Genomic DNA, 20159 nt, shown 5'->3' on the forward strand with positions numbered 1-20159 from the left:
GTGAGCAAAGCGACAAAAAATAAAATAATAGAAGCAGTGATAGCTCAGAGGGCGACTTCACTTTCGTGGGGCCGAGTTCTAATCCCAGCACGAACCGCCAACTTTTGTAAGTTATGTGCTTTTTAAGTAATTAAAATATCACATGCTTCAACGGTGAAGGAAAACATAGTGAGGAAACCTGCATGCCTGAGAGTTCTACATAATGTTCTCAAAGGTGTGGAGTCCACCAAACACCCTTTTATGATAAAGAGCTAAAACAAAATAAACGTGTGTATTTTGGGCCACTTTCTCAGCCTCTACAGCTCAATCTGAAAAGTAACTTCTCTCGATTATAACACGCTTTTTAATAGATTCACCTGTATGTTTGTTCGTATGTTGTAACCGACTCCTTTGAAATTGACTTTGACTCTCTTCAAACTGTCTGATTTCGTTCAATTTTTATAAATATATCCAGGAAATATCAATGAAAATTAAATAATTTTATATGATTATTCCAGTTAATTGACACAAATCTTAATTAACACATTGATGTGTTACTTAAGATTTGTGTCAATTTATATAATTTACAGCTATAGTCGATTATATAAATTTTAATTTCGAACCATTATCTTTCGCAGATTTCCCTAATATTAACGAATTTGATGGTTGAAGGGCTACCTATTAATTTTGCTCTAATAAAAATATAGTTTAAGAAAGCCTTTAAAAACACCCTTTTATAAATAAACTATGCTAAAAGGTAGAAATCAGTTTGTTTTGTTTTTATGTAAAGCTTGTTTTTTTGTTTTTTGAACTATTGCCTAAATTATTTTGGTTAAAATATCCTGTTTGGACCTTAAGCGATCGGTGCGGGTTAATATCGACCGAGATCAAATCTGGGACTTCCATATTATGAGACGCAAGCCTCTTTTCAATGCGCCCAGGAATTTTGCTCAAATAAAACTGATATATCAGTTTGGTAATTAAGTTATATCAAGAGTGTTCTTTTTTGTTTTTTTGAACTATCCTGTTGTTACTCTAATCGATCAAACCTAGGACTTCCAAATTATCAGACGCAAGCCGCTCACCACTGCGTCTGGGAGGTATTACTAGTTGCGGTGGACTTAAGACTATAATCTTGCTTATTATTTACTTTAATTACAGTTATCTCCTGCAAAGCGGTGATAGGCGCTGTATTGAAACCTAATCTTCAGTATTCGAAATGTGGTGGCGAGACGTACTCGTGTGCAGGTTAGTGGCGTTTTGTGCATAATTAGTATAATTTATGAGCTATGCTGCTCGGAGTATCTCTACGTGATCAAATCAGGAATGAGGATATCTGTAGACAAAGTTACCGACATAGTTTAACGAGTCGCGAAGCTGCAGTGTCAGTTTTCTGGGCACAAAGCTGTGAGAACCGATGGACGTGTCCCAAGGTGCTGGAATGGCGACCTCGCACCGGTAAATGCAGCGTTGGTATATGGGAGAGGGGGACCGGTTACAAAATTTTAGCGTTCATCGCCCAAAGCATTGGGATTAGTATAGATTAGATTAGTGGGCAGCAACCCTGCTTTTTGAACCCATGTCAATTCTTACAAATGGAAAATGTTTGTGTGATGAACATGAACGTTCTTGCAGTGTCTGTCTGTTTATATGTATATTATAAGTATTTATGTATATTATTCATAAAAATATTCATCAGTTCATATTTATTTTTTCTCACAACGGATTTCAAAACATTTATTAATTTTAAGTGTTTACTTTTGACAACCCTATTGGAGATAAAAGACCAACACACGCATAGACCCTACGCTACGCGACGCAAATTTTATAAGGTGACAAGAGTCACATTATTTTAATTCTGCATGTTATGGCTGTATTCGATTTCTTTCTTTCTTTCTTTCTGCTCCGGTTTCGGAGCTAAACGTGCGTAGAGGGTAGATTGCCGAAGATCTGGAGTATAGGTATTAGAGAAATTATAAATAACACCATGCAGATTCTCCTGCTTTACGCGGAGTATAGCAAATTTAGCTTTATTTTCATAATATATTAGGTTTTCGGTTTCACATATAAGTCTCAGAGACAGTATATAATGTACCTCTGAAGCCTGTGAAGTATTATCTTGGTTTTCATTTACACTTGTATACAAGTATGAGATATAAGATAAGAGCAAGAGGTATAATAGTTATGGATAAACCAGGCATTGTCTAAGGATTCCTTATTTTTCAGTTTTTTAGTGGGAGTAGTACGCTGCAATCGAAATTTCCCTCCCGGCTTCAAGTTTGGGGCCGCAACTGCTGCCTACCAGGTCGAAGGGGCATGGAATACTAGTGGTAAGTAAGTGATCTACCATTGGTAATCTCTAGGTACCTATTTAACAAAATGTAAACATACTGACATTTTTATTAATACAGTTTATATTTTTTTTTAACACTGAGATAGCTAATGAATATTTTTTTATGAATATAATACACATAAATACGCATAATATACAGATAAACACCCAGACACTAAAAAACATTCATGTTCATCACACAAACATATTCCAGTTGTGGGAATCGAACCCACGACCTTGGACTCAGAAAGCAGGGTCGCTGCCCACTGCGCTAGTCGGCAATATATAGCCGTCAATTGACGTATATAATTCACTGTAGGGCTAGGATACGCGCCACGAGAGAGTTATGTGTACCCATTATCTCGTTTGTGTGATGAACATGAATGTTTTTCAGTGCCTGGGTGTTCATATGTATATTCTAAGTATTCATGTATATTATTCATAAAAATATTCAAGTCATCTTAGTACCCATAACACAAGCTACGCTTTACTTTACTTTGTGGCTAGATGGCGATGTGTGCAGTGTGTGTAGTATATTTATGTATTTTATTTAATATCATTGATAAAATACGTTTGTTTACACTACTCCACATGCAATTGTAGGTACATCTATATATACAAATAAATAAAACTGCACTTTCTGGCTGATTTCGATGGAACTACACGGATTGGATGAATTATTTTAGTATCGTTAAGTATATGTGTATATATGTATTGTTATAAGTATATATGTATAATTTTGTAAGTAGCTTTAAGTTTTTGTGTATATATGTATTATTATAAGTATATATGTTTTATTTTGTAAGTAGCGTTAAGTGTAGGTATGTGTCGTTTTTATAATTTTTCATATTATTTCTGTAATTTATTGATTTTAATTTTTTTTTAATTCTTTACAGTGCTTAATTAAATAAATTATAAATAAACTTGCGAATGTTGATATGTATGTTTGAGTGAATGTTTGTATGTTCAAATTATTATAGGTAAATTGAATAAGGTGTTAAATTTATATGTATGTAAAGTATTTATATGATACATTATTATAATATAAATATTTGTTTATATATTGTTATTAGACCCTACAACTATTAAAATTTATAAAAAACCAACCTATTTATTAATTACTAGCTTGCCCGTGACTTCATCTGCGTTTGATTGTGTTTTTTTATGTGGCATATAATTTAGTTGTAGTTCTAAATAAATAAAGTATTCAGTATCGCTAATCCTTAAATGAGGGGTTTTCTGTCGTCCGCTGAGAATTTCTGTCCTCTATCTCCAACCACATTCATCAGATATACACAATATTTGGACAAAATAAAACACATATTATAAACTCTATAGTACAAAAATAATTATTTTAATCGTTTATAATTTGCCGGAGTTATGGTGTAAAATCGTCAAATACCTTCATCCCCTCTCCCAAAGGAACCGGGCTTAATGTCGGGATAAAAAGTATTCTATATTACTTCTAACACTTTCAAGAATGTGTACAAAGTTTCACGAGGATCGGTTAAGTAGTTTTTGCGTGAAAGCGTAACAAACAAACTTACATTGACATTTATAATTATAATATTAGTAGGGATAGGGATAGGGATAGGGATAGGGATTATTATCATCAATTCTACCGATATAATTTTTTTTATCAAAATATTGGCATACAACCCGCAGATAAATCGGAGAGCATCTGGGATGTGTTCACCCACAACCACCCCGATGCCATCATCGACGGCTCCAACGGGGACTTGGCTTGCGATAGCTACCACCACTGGAAGTGGGACGTAGAAATCGCTTCCGAACTGGGCCTGCACTTCTATAGGTACCTACCACCTACTACTAGATATTTGTATTACCTAGTGGTAGGGCTTTGGACTCCCTTTCTGGAGACCGAATTCGAGTTCCGGCACGAACCTCTAACTGTTAGTTAAACTAGAGTTAAGTGCGTATTTTAAAATTAAATTAAAAATAGCTTGCTATAACGGTGAAGGAAAACATCGTGAGGAAACCTGCATGCCTGAGAGTCCTCCATAATGTTCCCACAGGCGTGTGAAGTCTAGCAATCCGCCAGCCAGCATTTGGCCAGCCTTCATTCTGAAGGAGACTCTTGCCCTGTAATGGGTTGATGAAGATGATACCTACTTATGTTATTAATATTGGGCTCACCAGGTACAGAGCAAACAAAATGCTACAGGTGACGCATCGTCTTCTCTTTCTCTCTATTCAGTTTTAATGAAATTAGGATTAGTTTTATCGTGAAAATATTCTTCTTTAAAAAATCGCAATTATTGACGTCTTTTGTCCGTTTTGTAGCACGTTAAGTATATATTGCACTTACGTTCCATTTCAGATTTTCCATATCATGGACAAGACTTCTACCGAACGGTTTCTCAAATAACATAAGCGAAGACGGCAAGAAGTATTACAGCGACCTTATCGACGCACTCTTGGCGAAGGGCATCGAACCTGTTGTCACTCTGTACCACTGGGATCTGCCGCAGTCCCTACAGAAATTAGGCAAGTACACACCTTCATATTCATCAAGAGCCTGTAACAGTCCACTGATAGACTAAAAGCCTCTCCGTAGGGTCTATCTATCTATCTGGTAGTGGGGCCCGCTTCGGCGGAGACACTTCGCCCTTCCAGGATCTCTTGTACTCGCCCCCTTGAATCCCCTCACCCCAAATACCTTCAAATACCCACTCTAAGAGTTTGATTGAAGCTTTGAGGTTAGGATTTGCCCATAACCGCCATGCTGGGCAGACAGGTTTGTGCGATGGATAATAATAATAATAATAAGTTTATATCAATTAAAAGTTACACAGTAAATTAAAAATGGTACAAAATAAGGCAAACATAAGGTAATGTGTATCATGAAACCCAAATTCGATAATACTGCTATAGTGCAAGACTGAGTCACAGTTATTATCGCCCATCTCTGGAGCGAGAACCATACACTTAAATTAAATCTAGTGAGATGAATAAAAATAGAAACCTAAAAATCTTTTCAATTAAATTCAATTGAAAGCATTGATAAACTCAATTTTTTGCACGACTCATGATGCGAAGCATCAGAGAGTGCTTTACGATCGAAAAATTTTTTTCGCCTCATTTCGGCGGCTATTTTTATTATTATAGCCTTGTTAGTTCACGGAATCAAGATATTTTGCATACTATTGTCGAGATAATGTAATGGAGATTAATTCCATACTTTTAAAAAATTTATTTACTGCAATAGAATGGAAAAAAACACCAAAATAGGTCAAAAAATTTTCCTGTCCGTCATGTGTGAAACCCGAAAACACTCTTAACTTGTGAAAAACTCCATTATTAGAGTTAAATTTGTTTTTTTTAAATTCTAATCGACGATTGTAGGTCACTAAATGCAAATGATTAATTAATTCTGTGTAGTTTAATTGCAATTAATAAAAAACGAAAACTGCAAGACTGTATATCTATATATATCCATGTAAAATTAACATGTATGGTGATATATCTATATCTATAGATATTATGTACATTTTATTCCACCAGGGGCGCCTGTGCATCACTTTCCTAGTACAGCGGTTTTAAAATTTTTTTTTTTTTTTTTTCAATATTTGATAATTAAATGAGCATTATGAGTCGTGCACTTTTGGATTTTCCAAATTTTTTTATTTTTTTCTTTGATGGCAGTAGTAACTGTAAAAGTATTAATTAACTGAAAACTTTGATTAGCAAACTATTTATAGGCATATAAGTACATAGTTTGTACAAGGTTACAGCAGACAGATTTCTTAATCTCCCGGGAAATCAGGAGTAGTACGCGGGGAACCGGCAATTGGTGTTCAAATTTTTATTTTTTTATTGAAAACAAGTGCTAATTTGACTTTTCGTACGTAATTTAGGGCGAATTAAGTTAGATTGAATTACACAAAGACTTTCCAATCAGAAGTGTAATAATTATTTACAACAAGAAAAGTAGGTACATATGACACATCATTTCAAACGAATCAATTGTGAAAAGTAAAGTGAATAAAAAATATTTTTAATTGCAAAGTTTTCTGAAAATCTCTAAATATACTTGTTTGTTTATAACTTTTGTAATAAATAAATTATGAATAAATTTTCTGACGATTGCGACATTCTATAATATTCAATGACAAGGTTATATTGACACGTGCTCATCTAACCTTGAATCTTCGACTCTGAATATATAACAAATTTAATTATTTATCTATTTATTATATTTATCTATTTAACAAATGAAAATATTTATAAAATGTAAAAGTGATATTAATGAATTTTCTATAGAATATTAAATGAAATGAACTCCTCAGCTTTATTGTGAGTATTGTATTATTAGTATTAATAAAATTGTATTTATTCCAGGAGGTTGGGCGAACCCTCTCATTGTGGATTGGTTCGCACGTTACGCCCGGGTCGCATATCACCTATACGCTGACCGGGTCAAGACCTGGATAACCTTGAACGAGCCCGTCATCTACTGCGAGGTGAACTACGCTGCCGGGATGCACGCGCCCGGGATCTTAAGTCCCGGGATAGGAGGCTATTTGTGCGGCAGACACTCTGTTCTGGCACATGCGAAGGCGTGGAGGATCTATGACGAGGAATTCAAGCCTAAATATCAAGGTACGTTGGATTTAGGTTGATTCCTCTATCACATCATGAACTTGTATAAACTTATTAACGACTACTACTTTGCTCGGGTCTCCTTTTAGATAACAAAAAAAAAAGTTGTGGGCTTCTTCTTAGACCAGGACGCGTTTGGAACCCTCGTAGCTTTAGTTTTATGTTTACGAATGTGGTTATCGCCATCATCTCAACACCGTGTAATTCTTATGTACGCATCGAAAGTGCCATCTATGGGCCTACTTGAATAAAATTTTTTTAGACTTTGAATAGGAAGGTTCTATGTCGTAGGCCAGCACAATTGATAGTTAATTGCCAAGTCGTGGAGGATTTATGATGAGGAGTTCAAACTTAAATTGTCAAGGAATTCTTAATTCTTAACATCATCACCATTGCCGACCCACTACAGAGCACGGGACTCCTCTAAGAATGAAAAGGCCGCAGTCCAGAGTAGAATGTAGAGTTAACACGCCTTTGAGAACATTATCGAAACAGTTCAGGCTTGCAATTGAAATATCAAAGTATGTTAAAATCCTATCATAATCTTGACCCCCTTATGTAGTATATTTATAATAACCACATTTATGATAAATATTAGCTTGCCCGCGACTTCGTCTGCGTTTGATTTTGTTTTTTGAAGTGGCATTAAATTTAGTTGTAGTTCTAAAAGAGTTTAAAGTATTCAGTATCGCTAAGCCTTAAATGAGGGGTTTGGTGCTGTCCGCTGAGGAGTTTTGTCGTCTATCTCCAACTACAGTTTGGGCAAAATTAAACACATATTATAACTTCTATAGTACAAAAATAATTATTTAAATCGGTTATAATTTGTCGGAGTTATGGTGTAAAATCTTCAAACAATTGCATCCCCTCTCCCATAGGAACCGAGCTTTATTTCGGGATAAAAAGTATCCCATATTACTTTTAACACTTCCAAGAATATGTGTACACAGTTTCATGAGGATCGGTTAAGTAGTTTTTGCGTGAAAGCGTAACAAACAAACTTACATTGACATCACTTAATTTTTAAAATATTAAGTAGGGATAGGGATAGGGAAGTAGGGATGATCGGGTCTCCACTCCGAATGGGAAGGGTTTTGGCCGCTGTCCACCAATCTGGCCAGGTGCAGATTGGTTGATTTCACTTGCCTTTGATAACACTAATGAAAAACTGAGGAATGCAGGATACCTCACGATGTTTTCCTTCACTGTAAAGCAAGTGATATTTAATTGCCTAAAACCCTCATACTACGAAAAGTTAGAGTTGCGTGCCGGGGATCTAGGAGACTGAAAAGAAGATCTCTCACAGGTATCATCTCGTATTTGAGGCTCGGAATTTTTACTACGAGTTCATCTAAACTACCAACATTTTAAGTCGTCTTTTTCAGCAGTTATTAGATAAAAATTGTTTGCACAGGTAAAGTCTCTCTAACTAATCAGTTGATGTGGTTTGAGCCAGAAAACGAAGATGAAAAGGAATCTGCAGATCTTACTCAACAGTTCTGGGTATGTACTTATGTGCTTCTTCTGTTAGTCTTGAGGAGATCGCTTTAAGCGATAAGGCCTTTGCACAATGTTTTTAGGGTCAATATTTTGTCCGTCTGTCTGTCTGGTTGCCAAGACCCTTTATTACGGTAACGCGTGAAGGTATCGAGTTACATTTAGGTACTCGTTGCGAGACTAGATTCCTGAACTACTTATGATTTATACTCACTTTTGAACCCTGCGTGCGAGTTTACCTCGCCTACCGAAGTTCGGCTCGCACTTATCCTTATCTACGCACTTATGGTTTTTTTGTTTGACGACCGAGTGGCGCAGTGGGCAGCGACCCTGCTTTCTGAGTCCAAGGTCGTGGGTTCGATTCCCACAACTGGGAAATGTTTGTGTGATGAACATTAATGTTTTTCAGTGTCTGGGTGTTTATCTATATCTTATAAGTATTTATGTGTATTATATTCATAAAAAAAAATATTCATCAGCTATCTTAGTACCCATAACACAAGTTACGCTTACTTTGGGGCTAGATGGCGATGTGTTTATTGTCGTAGTATATTTATAGTATATTTATTTATATTTATTTTGTAAGATCTTCTTCTATATATCTAGTACTACATATAGGTACACTAATTAATTAGTTATATTTATTTATACTCTTTATATGTACCCCAAAACTAAGAGAATAAAAGAACAGACACTTCAAGTACATAGTGTACAAGTTTGAGGGCCGATTGGCGCAGTTTGCAGCGACCCTGCTTTCTGAGCCCAGGGCCGTGGGTTCGATTCCCACTACTGGAGAATGTTTGTGTGATGAGCATGAATGTTTTTCAGAGTCTGGGTTTTTATATGTATATTATGTTTACTATTTATTTATGTTTATTATTCATAATCAATGAATGATCAGTCTTCTAAGTACCCATAACACAAGCTACACTTACTTTGGGGCTAGGTGGCGATGTGTCTTTTGTCGTATTATATTAATAGTAGGATACAAAAGGCGGCCTTATCGCTAAGTATCTCTGCCAGGCAACCTTAGGATTATGTAAACTAAAAAGAAAACAAAAAGGGTGTACACTATTAAAACATACATACTATCAACTACATATTTATGCATAAACCAGACTACACACATAAAACAATAATGATAATAAATATTGGAAAAAAAAACCTTAATAAATATCCTTTAATATACCATAAACATTTAATATGAGTAGGTGTAGGTTAATAAATAATAAATGTTTATATTAAACTTTATTTCGCCATAAAAAGTTATTATAATAATTACAGGCTGGGATATACACGCATCCTATATTCTCAGAGGAAGGGGGATGGCCTCCGGCTTTAGAGAAGAAAATTGCTGAGAAGAGTGAGCAGGAAGGGTATGCGGTATCGAGGTTACCGCCGTTCACCCCGGAAGAGAAACAATTTGTTAGAGGTTTGACATTAAATAATAAATAAATAAATAAATAATAAATACACTACGATAATACACACATCGCCATCTAGCCTCAAAGTAAGCGAAGCTTGTGTTATGGGTACTAAGATGACTGTTGAATATTTTTATGAATAATATACATAAACACATATAATATACAGATGAACACTCAGACACTGAAAAACATTCATGTTCATCACACAAACATCTTCACAAATCACACAAAGCACTGAAGCAGGGTCGCTGCCTACTGCGCCAGTCGGATGTCAAATTGCTTTAGTTGATTGGTTTAAATCTTTGATACTTCTCTATAGAAGATCTACGATGCCGAGGTGAGCTGTGTGATGGTGATTTAAGGTGATTTAAGTTGGAGCTCCCGAGTTCGGATTCCAGCAGTAGCAATTTGGCGATTTATAATTTCAAAACTTATCACTGATAGTTATCTCTTCCAGGCAACCATTAAATAAAAGGAGAACAGAAGATAAAAACAATGAGTAGTGGTTGGTGTACAAATTAAAAGATATAAACATATGCAATAAACTTATATTAAATTACGTATGCTATATAAGGCATATATACTATATGCTATATATGCAATGAGAAGGAGTTAAAGCCGTAGTCCACCACGCTAGCCCAGTGCGGATTGTTGGAATCCACACCTTTGAGAACATTATGAAGAACTCTCAGGCATGCAGGTTTCCTCACTATATTTTCCTTCACCGTTGTAGCAAGTAATATTATAATTACTTAAAACGAACGTAACTTTGAAAAGTTAGAGGTGCGTGCTGGGAATCGAACTCGGCCCCCCCAAATTGTAGTCTCGTTCCTACCCACTGGGCTATCGCCGCTTCACACAATCTTACATAATTGTACATATAGTATATATATATACTTATATATATATATAGGTACGCTATAATAAACATACTCAAACCAAAATTACTTATTATATATTTGTCTTAGAAAGACGATTCTTGTCGATATCGCCGTTATCGTTCACGGTTCTAGTGGGCGTCATTAGGGTTAAATACAAGCACTAAACAAACTAAAAAAAACTAATTCTGCAGTTACAATATTGCACACGATTCAGATTCAGACTCAGACTCACCATAGCGGTGAGTACCTACATCTGAATGGCACCGCCAGTTAACAGTCACTCTGAGACTGGTGGTTATAATATTTTATAATTTTATATTTGAATTTTATAACTTACAAAAAACAAAAACATACAGAAAAAATTGTAAATAAAAATTTTACACAAAGTATACAATTTGGCGGTCTTATCGCTGCATAGCGATCTCTTCAGGCAACCAATGGCGTATAACACATTATTACTATAAAAAGAAATATGTTTTGCTTTTTGATGTGAAACACCTACTTATAAACAAACAAAAACATCGATGTAAACCTGATATTTGGCGTTGCGACACAGGCCGTGGTGACGCATCGCCACGCTATATCAGTCATTATTAACCGACTTACAAAAGGGAGTGGTTAACCATTTGGTTGTATTTTTTTTTATTTGTGGAACAAATTTGTAATGCTTTATCTTTTCATTATTTAATATCTGCAATAGCTTACCGAAAACAATTTCGTTGTTTCACATCTGCCAGGCGGCCCGTGACGGCTCACACGTTTTTTTCTTAGTTATAAAAGTTTTCGTTTCTTCATCAGGAACCTACGACTTCTTCGGTTTTAACTTCTACACAGCTCGGACGACACGTAAGGCGAAGGAAGGCGAGAAATTCGGACTCCTCACTAGCGCCCCGGACATCGGTGTCCAATTTTCAGTCCGACCTCATTGGAAGCGCGGGGCGACCCGATGGTTTTTCGTAAGTATCGCATTGTTTTTTTAAGCTTACGTTCGGGATTCGTGGGTAAGTCTTAAGGCAAATCAATGTGTTAATTTTCAATAGAAAAACGTTTTAAAAGTAAAAATTAATTATTATTTAGGTCGATACGAAGAATGTTCTATTGATAAAAATAAGTTGATAATACCTATCCCTATCTACTCCCTGCTAATATTTTAAATGTCAATGTAAGTTTGTTTGTTACGCTTTCACGAAAAAACTACTTAGCCGATCATCATGAAGCTTTGTACACATTTTCTTAGAAGTATTTTTTTTTAATTAATAAATAAATAAATACACTACGAAAATACACACATCGCCATCTAGCCCCAAAGTAAGCGCAGCTTGTGCTATGGGTACCAAGATAACTGATGAATATTTTTTATGAATAATAAACATAAATACTTATAATATATAGATAAACACCCAGACACTGAAAAAACATTCATGTTTATCACATGCAAAGCAGGGTCGCTGCCCACTGCGCCAATTGGCCGTCGATATCAGAAGTATCACAGGATACTAATTGTTATCCCGACATTAAGCTCAGTTCCTTTAGGAGAGCGGATGAAAGTGTTTGACGATTGTACACCATAACTCCGTCAAATGATAACCGATTTAAATAATCATTTTTGTACTAAAGAGGTTTTAGTTTTGCCTTAATTTCGTGTACATCTGATGAATGTGATTGAAGATAGAGGACAGAACTCTCAGCGGACAGCAGCAAACCCCTCATTTAAGGGTTAGCGGTACTGAATACACACTGCTGCCACATTTATGAGGACTTTAGTGCTAGGACGAAATTAAAAACTGTTAGAAATGTTCTTCGTTACCCATTAACATATGAATCAACTAACAATGTGATTTTTATTCTTCCTTTAACGATTAGGTACTATTCTTTGTAAGTGATAGAAAGAGCTGAGACTGATCAAACAGTTCTTATCAGATATTGTTTACTATGTGAATTGAATTTTTTTTTTTTTTAAATTACACCAGTATTTTTTTTAAGAATACAAAACTTAAATTTCAGTAGAACTACACCTTAAATTGAATGCCACAATTCTCTCAAAAAACAAAAACAAACGCATATTGGATAGAAGCAGGCGTTACTTTGCGGAAATCTATGATATATTATAAAAATCGATCGAAGATCTTCGGCAATATACCCTCTACGCACGTTTCGCTCCGAAACCGGAGCACCCTCAGGAGATGTTGACTTTACTTTGATGTTGAATTTTATTGTCAACAGTGTTGTGTATATTGCCGAAGATCTGTTTGGTGTGGAGTATAAGGATTGAAGAAATTATAAATTACACCAAACAGATTCTCCTGCCTTTCGCGGAGTATAGAAAATTAAGCTTAATTTTGATAAAACAAACGCAGACGAAGTCGCGGGCAACAGCTTGTTTAAAATAATAGGTCCTTAAAGGAACGAGGGACCTAAATTGGCGACTCTAAAAAATATTATTGCTATCCGGTGTTGGTATCATATTTTTATTATATCAATACAATCTACCTCAACGTCAACTGGTGATAAATGATGATAAAGTCTTAAGTCATTATCGGGCTAACCTGTTAGGGTTATGGCAGTTATATTGAACCCACACCCTTAATCGGTTTCTGCATAAACTCAAAATGCCCCTGAAACCTCCCAACTTTAACACAAAAGTGCTGTTTGTGTTATAGTTGAGAGGTTATCTACGGCACCTATCTGATAATTTGAAATGAAATGTTCCAGGTGTACCCTGCGGCGTTACGCCTGCAGTTGTCCTGGGTAAAGCAGCAGTACGGTGACGTGGACATCTTCATCCTGGAAAACGGTATTGCGGGTTACGACACAGATCTGAACGACATAGACCGTGTCAACTTCTATAAAGATCATTTAGAACAGGTATACAGTCCGTCCTCTGAGGACTCACATATCTTTGAAACCTTTATCCAAAACACACAGTATTTCGATGCCCCTTATTAAGTTCATGATATTATTATTATTGAATGAAGTAAGTAAATTCACTTAGAATTTACACTGTAAAATTAAAAATCAGTTGTCTGTATAGTTGAACGTGACAACGTCATAAGAAAATACTGTATACATTTATTTGTACGCATAAATACAATTATGTAATATTTTTTTTTAGTCTTTTCACTGAACTTCATACTTGACGAAATCATGTAAATGTATTATTGTATAGCAGCTGTCCTAGAGGACGCATCGCTCACTCAAGTAGGAGAGATACAGATGTCGATTGTGCCTCTGTCGCTCGTTCCGCGCTCTCGCTTGCAGTTCAAGCCTTAAATGGCCTTAACGCCTCAGAGCGAGCGCATGAGTCATGTTTTTCATGCGTGTAGCCGGCTCCATCGAGTTATAAGACGTTGTCACATCAAAAAAGTGTAGGCAATGCATACAATTTGGCGGCCTTATCGCTACATTGCAATCTTTTTAGGTCAACCAACGGCGTTGAACACAACAAGAGAAATGAGGTCCGTCTTTCTGTAGGTTTTTCTTGGTTAATCTTCAGAATGACTTTTGAATGACTATAACAGTTCTGAAGGCTGAACCAAATCGACCTATTACCGGCCCACTTCAGAGCAAGGATCTCCTATCAGAATGATAAGGGTTTATTCCGTAGTCCACCACGCTGGCCCAGTGCGGATTGATAGATTTCACACGACATGAGAACGTTACCGTGAACTCTCAGGCATGCAGGTTTCTTCGGGAAGGAAAACTCCTTCACCGTTAAAGCAAGCGATATTTTAATCGATAGTTAAGTGTCATCATCAACGTCTTATCGATCCATTACCGGCCCACCACAGTGCACGAGTCTCCTCGCACAATGAGAAGGGGTTAAGGCCGTAGTCCAACACGCTGGCCCAGTGCGGATTGGTCGACTCCACACCTTTAAGAACATTATTTAGAACTCTGAGGCATGCAGGTTTCCTCACGATGTTTTCCTTGCATTAAAGCAAGCGATGTTTTTATTTACTTAAAACGCACATAACTTAGAAAAGCTCTAACTTATGCTGGGATTCGAACTCGGCCCCCCGAAAGTGAAGTCGAGCTTCTGCTCTGCTCCTACACTGCGCTTTTTTGTAGTGAGTTCAATTAAAGAAGAAGAAAGAAGAAAACGTCTTTATTGCACATACAAATATAAAACCAGGTTAACAAAAGAAAAGAAAAACGATAATATACATATGCACAAAGGCGGCCTTATCGCTTGAAGCGATCTCCTCCAGACAACCTTTGGTTGAAAAAACATATTAGAGAAAGAGAAAACGGGATAGTGCAATACTTACATTGTTCTAATCATAAACATTACATACACAATACATACTAATACTACATATATAAAGTAAAAACATATATATTTATATATATGTATATATATATCAATATATAAACTTAAATACATATTACTATTTAAACATATAATACATAGATATTTTGCTACATACTAGACAGGAAATAGTCTTTTAACCGCGATTTAAAGATATTTAATGATTTGGACTGTCTTATATCCCTCGGCAGCTCATTCCATAAAACCACCTTTACCGTAAAAGAATTGCCATACGCCAATGAACGACTAGCAGGAACGTGTAACAAGCTGTTGAATTGAGTTTGCAATGTCGCAATTACAATATTTTGCTCGTGTGCTTCTTACAGGTGCTTCTGTCAATTAATGAGGATGGAGTGAAAATATCAAGATATACAGCGTGGACTATGATAGATAATTTCGAATGGAGCGACGGTTACCGGTAATTATTTTAGAACCGGCAAAGAAAGAGTGAAACTATAGTTTCCTTCACCCTCACCACCGCCCATCTTTCACATCATAATCATTGTTTTGTTCTGGAGTTATTTTAAAACTACCTATGTTATATTTGCATGTTATGTTTGACGGCCGATTTCAGAGTCCAAGGCTTTGGGTTCGATTCCCTCAACTGGAAAATGTTTGTGTGATGAACATGAATATATGTATTTTATTAAAAACACATTTATTTTACATAAAACTAGCTAAGCTTACTTTGGGGCTAGATGGCGATGTGTGTATTGACGTAGCATATTTATTTATCTATGAAAACGAAATCATTTTCAAGTGTCCCACTGTCAAGGCTCATGAGATACACACGACCTAGTACAGGGCACGGATCTAACCCCACATTGAGAATGGGCTAAACCACGCTGGCCCAGTACGGATTTGTGGACTTTACACACCTTTGAGAAAATTCTGGAGAACTCTCAGGTATGCAGTTTTCCTCACGATGTTTCCCTTCACCGTTGAAACCAGTGATATGTTAAAACGCACATAACTTAGAAAGGTTATTTATCTGTATAATTATTTATGTGTATTATGTTCATAAAAATATTTATCAGCTATCTTAGTACCCATAACACAAGCTAAGCGTACTTTGGGGCTAGATGGCGATGTGTCTATTGACGTAGTATATTTATTTATCTATCAAAACTAAATCATTTCTGAAAATTTCAAGTGTCTAACTGTCAAGGCTCATGAGATACAGCCTGGTGACAGACAGACAAACGGACGGACAACGGAGTCTTGGCCGGTTTCAACCTTTGGGTACGGAAATCTAAAAAATAAAAAATGTCTGTACATAGTTTTCTTATAAAGTTACAGCAAACGTAGTGGCAGTCATATAGGGTTATTGAGGTCAAACCGGGTTACAGATTTTTTTGGCTTTTAGGTGTGCCAAATCAGCACGCCAATCGCTCGCCAATGACACGTATACTTGGAAGAACAATAAAGATTATATAAATATAGTGCTATCCTTTTTAAAAATCTTAGTATTCCAAAATAAGGCGTTCGTAATGGAGTATAGTCTTTGGTTAGTGTTATATATAACTCAACGAAAATTTATATTATAAATCGTACTATTTATGAGCGACGCGATGACGCGAGTTCCATAATTTTCGTCCACTCAAAAACTAAACGCTCCTAAAGAAGTTTTCACTACAAACAAAATTAGACATAAGTTCATACGCGTACCTACAGATATACATGTGATTTTAAGTCATTACAATTTGTTAGGGTTGTCAATTTTATAGGTTACATTTTTTTTAAACTTGTTTGACATAATAATATATCAAGTATTAGTAAAAGTTTTCTATAGATTGTGTCCTTATCTACAAGGCTTGCATACATTTAAATACTGTTCGATGCTTTAACCGGAGTAATAATAATTAGTAGTAGTAGAGATTTTTGTGACAGCTCGTCCGATAAATTCTACCGCAACGCTTATTTCTGCCGTCAAGCAATGCTGTGATCCGGTCTGATGGGCATGGTTTCCGATGTGATTATAGATACATGGCATTTTACATCTACGGCTCAGGTTGATGGACACAGCGAGGCAGTTTTCGGGATGTTTTCCTTACATGCCCTGAGAAGCAATACTTCTCAAGGCATAAATGCTTAGTTCAGCAATAATTATGTCACAATAATAAAAAAAAATGGTGAAATTTTCAATGTAACTTTTCTTGCAGGTCCAAATTCGGTCTTTACGAGGTAGACTTCGAAGATCCGATGCGCACGCGCAGGCCACGAGCTTCTGCACACTACTATGCGAACGTCATCAAAGCACACTCACTCGATGTAGATCCGAATAATAAATTTACTGATGAACTGTACTTTGTACTTATTAATACATCTCATGGTCCTGATAAAATAGCCAAATTTGTTCTACAGACCGACCTCACCGGTAATAAAACCTATTTATCTTTCAATTTTACTACATCCATACCAAATAATATATATGAGAATGTGTGTTTATTTGTTTGTTTGATACAGGTATGTTTGACTCAAACATTTTGCCGATCTGTATGAAATTGGGCACATATGTAACATGTACCCTGAAAAGTGACATAGTCTTTTGTAACCCAGAAAAACACAAGTATAAAATAAAACATTTGTAACTTTTCGAAATACTCGTAGAAACATAGAAATTCTCATAAAACAAAGGGGATTATTCTATCGATTCCATCATCGTCATCATTACCTTATATCCAAAAGTTTGTCACCCCATAGCCCACAGAACCACTGCTTAACAGGAAAACAGATATTAAAAAATAAGACCGTCGGCTTCAATGCTCGTTGTTCGGCGGTTTTAAAAAATATTATCATTACCTTGTAACGTAATGAAAAAGTTACAGATTCGCGTCAACACTGCTAGACCATCGCAATAAATACTTTTTTATTAAAATATGTAAGACAAATAAAGTGATTGTGGGTGCCCTGGAAAACCAAACAAAGTAACTTAGCGAAATGGAGTGTCAATTTTATTACTTTCCTTGATGATTCAAGGAAAATAATAAATTTTGCTAATATAGATATGCACTTAAGTTTTCCTTAATGCAATATTTTAGCGAAATTTCAGAAATAATTAGGTAGTATGTAAATGTAGCTAGCAAAGGTATTTAATGGAAATGTTGTACCTATTCTCGTAGCCGTGTGCCCTTCCTAACTTCATATTTATATTTTTTGTAATTTATAATTTTAATGTATTACAATGATTTAATTAGTTACAAAAGTAAAACTAAAAAGTATATCAGTTGTTATTTAAAAAGTTTTTTTCCCAACTTTTGCACTACTTCGGTGTTTCACATCTGCCGAGAAACCCGAAACATCAACCACGATGCGGATGTAAACCGAAGATTGAAGGGCAATTTAAATTTAAACTTTCCTTATTGTATTTTAAAACTTGGCAACCCTGCTCAGAACTCTAATCACGGTTCTAATGTAAACCGAACTTTGAATAACAATAATCTTTATAACCAGATCGTATACAAGACAGACAAAAATTAAAATTGTGCAATTTCCAATCAGCCGCACAATTGCATGCAATGTTTTTCATTACATTTTAACACAACAATCAATATTTTTTGTCCAATTAATTACATGTGATAGTCTAGGAATATATATAACCATAATATAGTAAATTTAATTTTAATGTCATAATTACAAAATTATACGTCATTATTTAATCTTAACTTATTTTATTTAAAGATAACGTGGCAGCCCTGCCCAAAACACTAATCACGATTCTCTATTCTTGATGCAAACAGAACTTTGAAGGACAATTTAAATTTAAATAATTTTGCTGAACCCTCGTAGCTTTATGTATTAGTTGACGAATTTATTTATCGCCATTAACACACTCCTATGTCATATTTTACATGTAATGTACGCATCAAAAATGCCATCTATGTGCCTATTTGGATAAAGAAATATTTGACTTTGACTTTGACTTAAATTTATTTTGTTTTAAAAAACGTGGCAACCCTGCTCGGAGCGCTCACCCCTGCGTCAGGTAGATACTTAATTGGTGCTAACCGTGAATTAATAATTAACATTGAGTTAAATACGCTCCCTCCAATGTATGTATTTACTATGTTAATTACGGACTTTGGCTTTAACTTATAAATACGACAGAATATTATAGAAGTGTATAGTGCTTACAGTGTGCAATGTTGTGTGTCAATCTAATCAGGTAACTATTTCGTTTAATAGAGGGTCTTATAAACATGGCATAACTGTGGAATATCCTAAATTACGCAGTGTTTTTCACATAAAGTAGGGCTAGCACGGGTACGAGACAAAATTATATCTCCCCGATTATACCCCCTGGGAAGGAATATAATTAACGTGTCCACCTGCTAAAGCACAGGAGCATGGAATAGGAGAAGTTTACACAGGTTTTTTATTACACATTTATTATTTGGATATTATATCCACTGGCGCACAGCCAGTGCTCTGAGAGTTGATATAGAAGTGGGAGAAGATATGCAAGGCTTACGAGAACTAGACTCGCGATTGAAATAAATAAAACAAATGTGACCACCACAATTATCCACACTATGAACGACATATCAGATTATATTATTATTAAAATTAAATACAATATTTCTTAAATATAGTTACCACAATAATTTTTCGACACAGTTGCATGGACACTGGTATGGTAAACTATCCTTTGGAGAGCGCATCAAGTGGCAATCTTTTGGATACTGGATAGAAGCAGGCGTTACTTTGCGGAAATCCATAATTATGAAAATCAAGCTTAATTTGCTATACTCCGCGAAAAGCAGGAGAATCTGTATGGTGTAATTTATAGTTATTTCAATCCGTAATAACTATAAATCCGAAACCGGAGCATCCTCAGGAGATGTTGACTTTACAATGAATTGTGAAGTGAAAAATTTGCCTAATGTGTCGCCTTTTATACCTTAACAATTTTAACAATAGGTATAGCAAATTAAGCTTACATTTCATAAGGCAATCTTTTGTAAGGGTCTGAAGATAGTTTGTATATCATACCGCTGTTTAAGGAATATTCCAATCTTATCTGTCACGCCCCTTACAAAAGGAAGAAAGGCCAATCACCGTTCAGCCTCCAGAGGGCGCTCCTTCCGTTTTTGTTTAAGTCCGGGTGTTTA

The 20159-nt window shown here is 35.6% G+C and overlaps 1 protein-coding gene across 1 annotated transcript; it reads left to right on the forward strand.

Annotated features, from left to right (window-relative positions):
* The first annotated feature begins 1163 nt into the window (after nt 1-1163).
* On the forward strand, nt 1164-20146 carry LOC120626183 (myrosinase 1-like). Its single transcript, XM_039893599.1, has 12 exons — nt 1164-1227; nt 2206-2309; nt 3977-4124; nt 4653-4819; nt 6674-6934; nt 8349-8437; nt 9716-9863; nt 11538-11695; nt 13452-13604; nt 15375-15466; nt 17211-17425; nt 20052-20146. The coding sequence occupies exons 1-12, from the start codon at nt 1199-1201 to the stop codon at nt 20144-20146; spliced, it is 1659 nt and encodes a 552-aa protein (XP_039749533.1). The 5' UTR covers nt 1164-1198.
* Nucleotides 20147-20159: the final 13 nt, after the last annotated feature.

The sequence above is a fragment of the Pararge aegeria genome, chromosome 1 (genome assembly GCF_905163445.1).
Source record: "Pararge aegeria chromosome 1, ilParAegt1.1, whole genome shotgun sequence".
NCBI lineage: Eukaryota > Metazoa > Arthropoda > Insecta > Lepidoptera > Nymphalidae > Pararge > Pararge aegeria.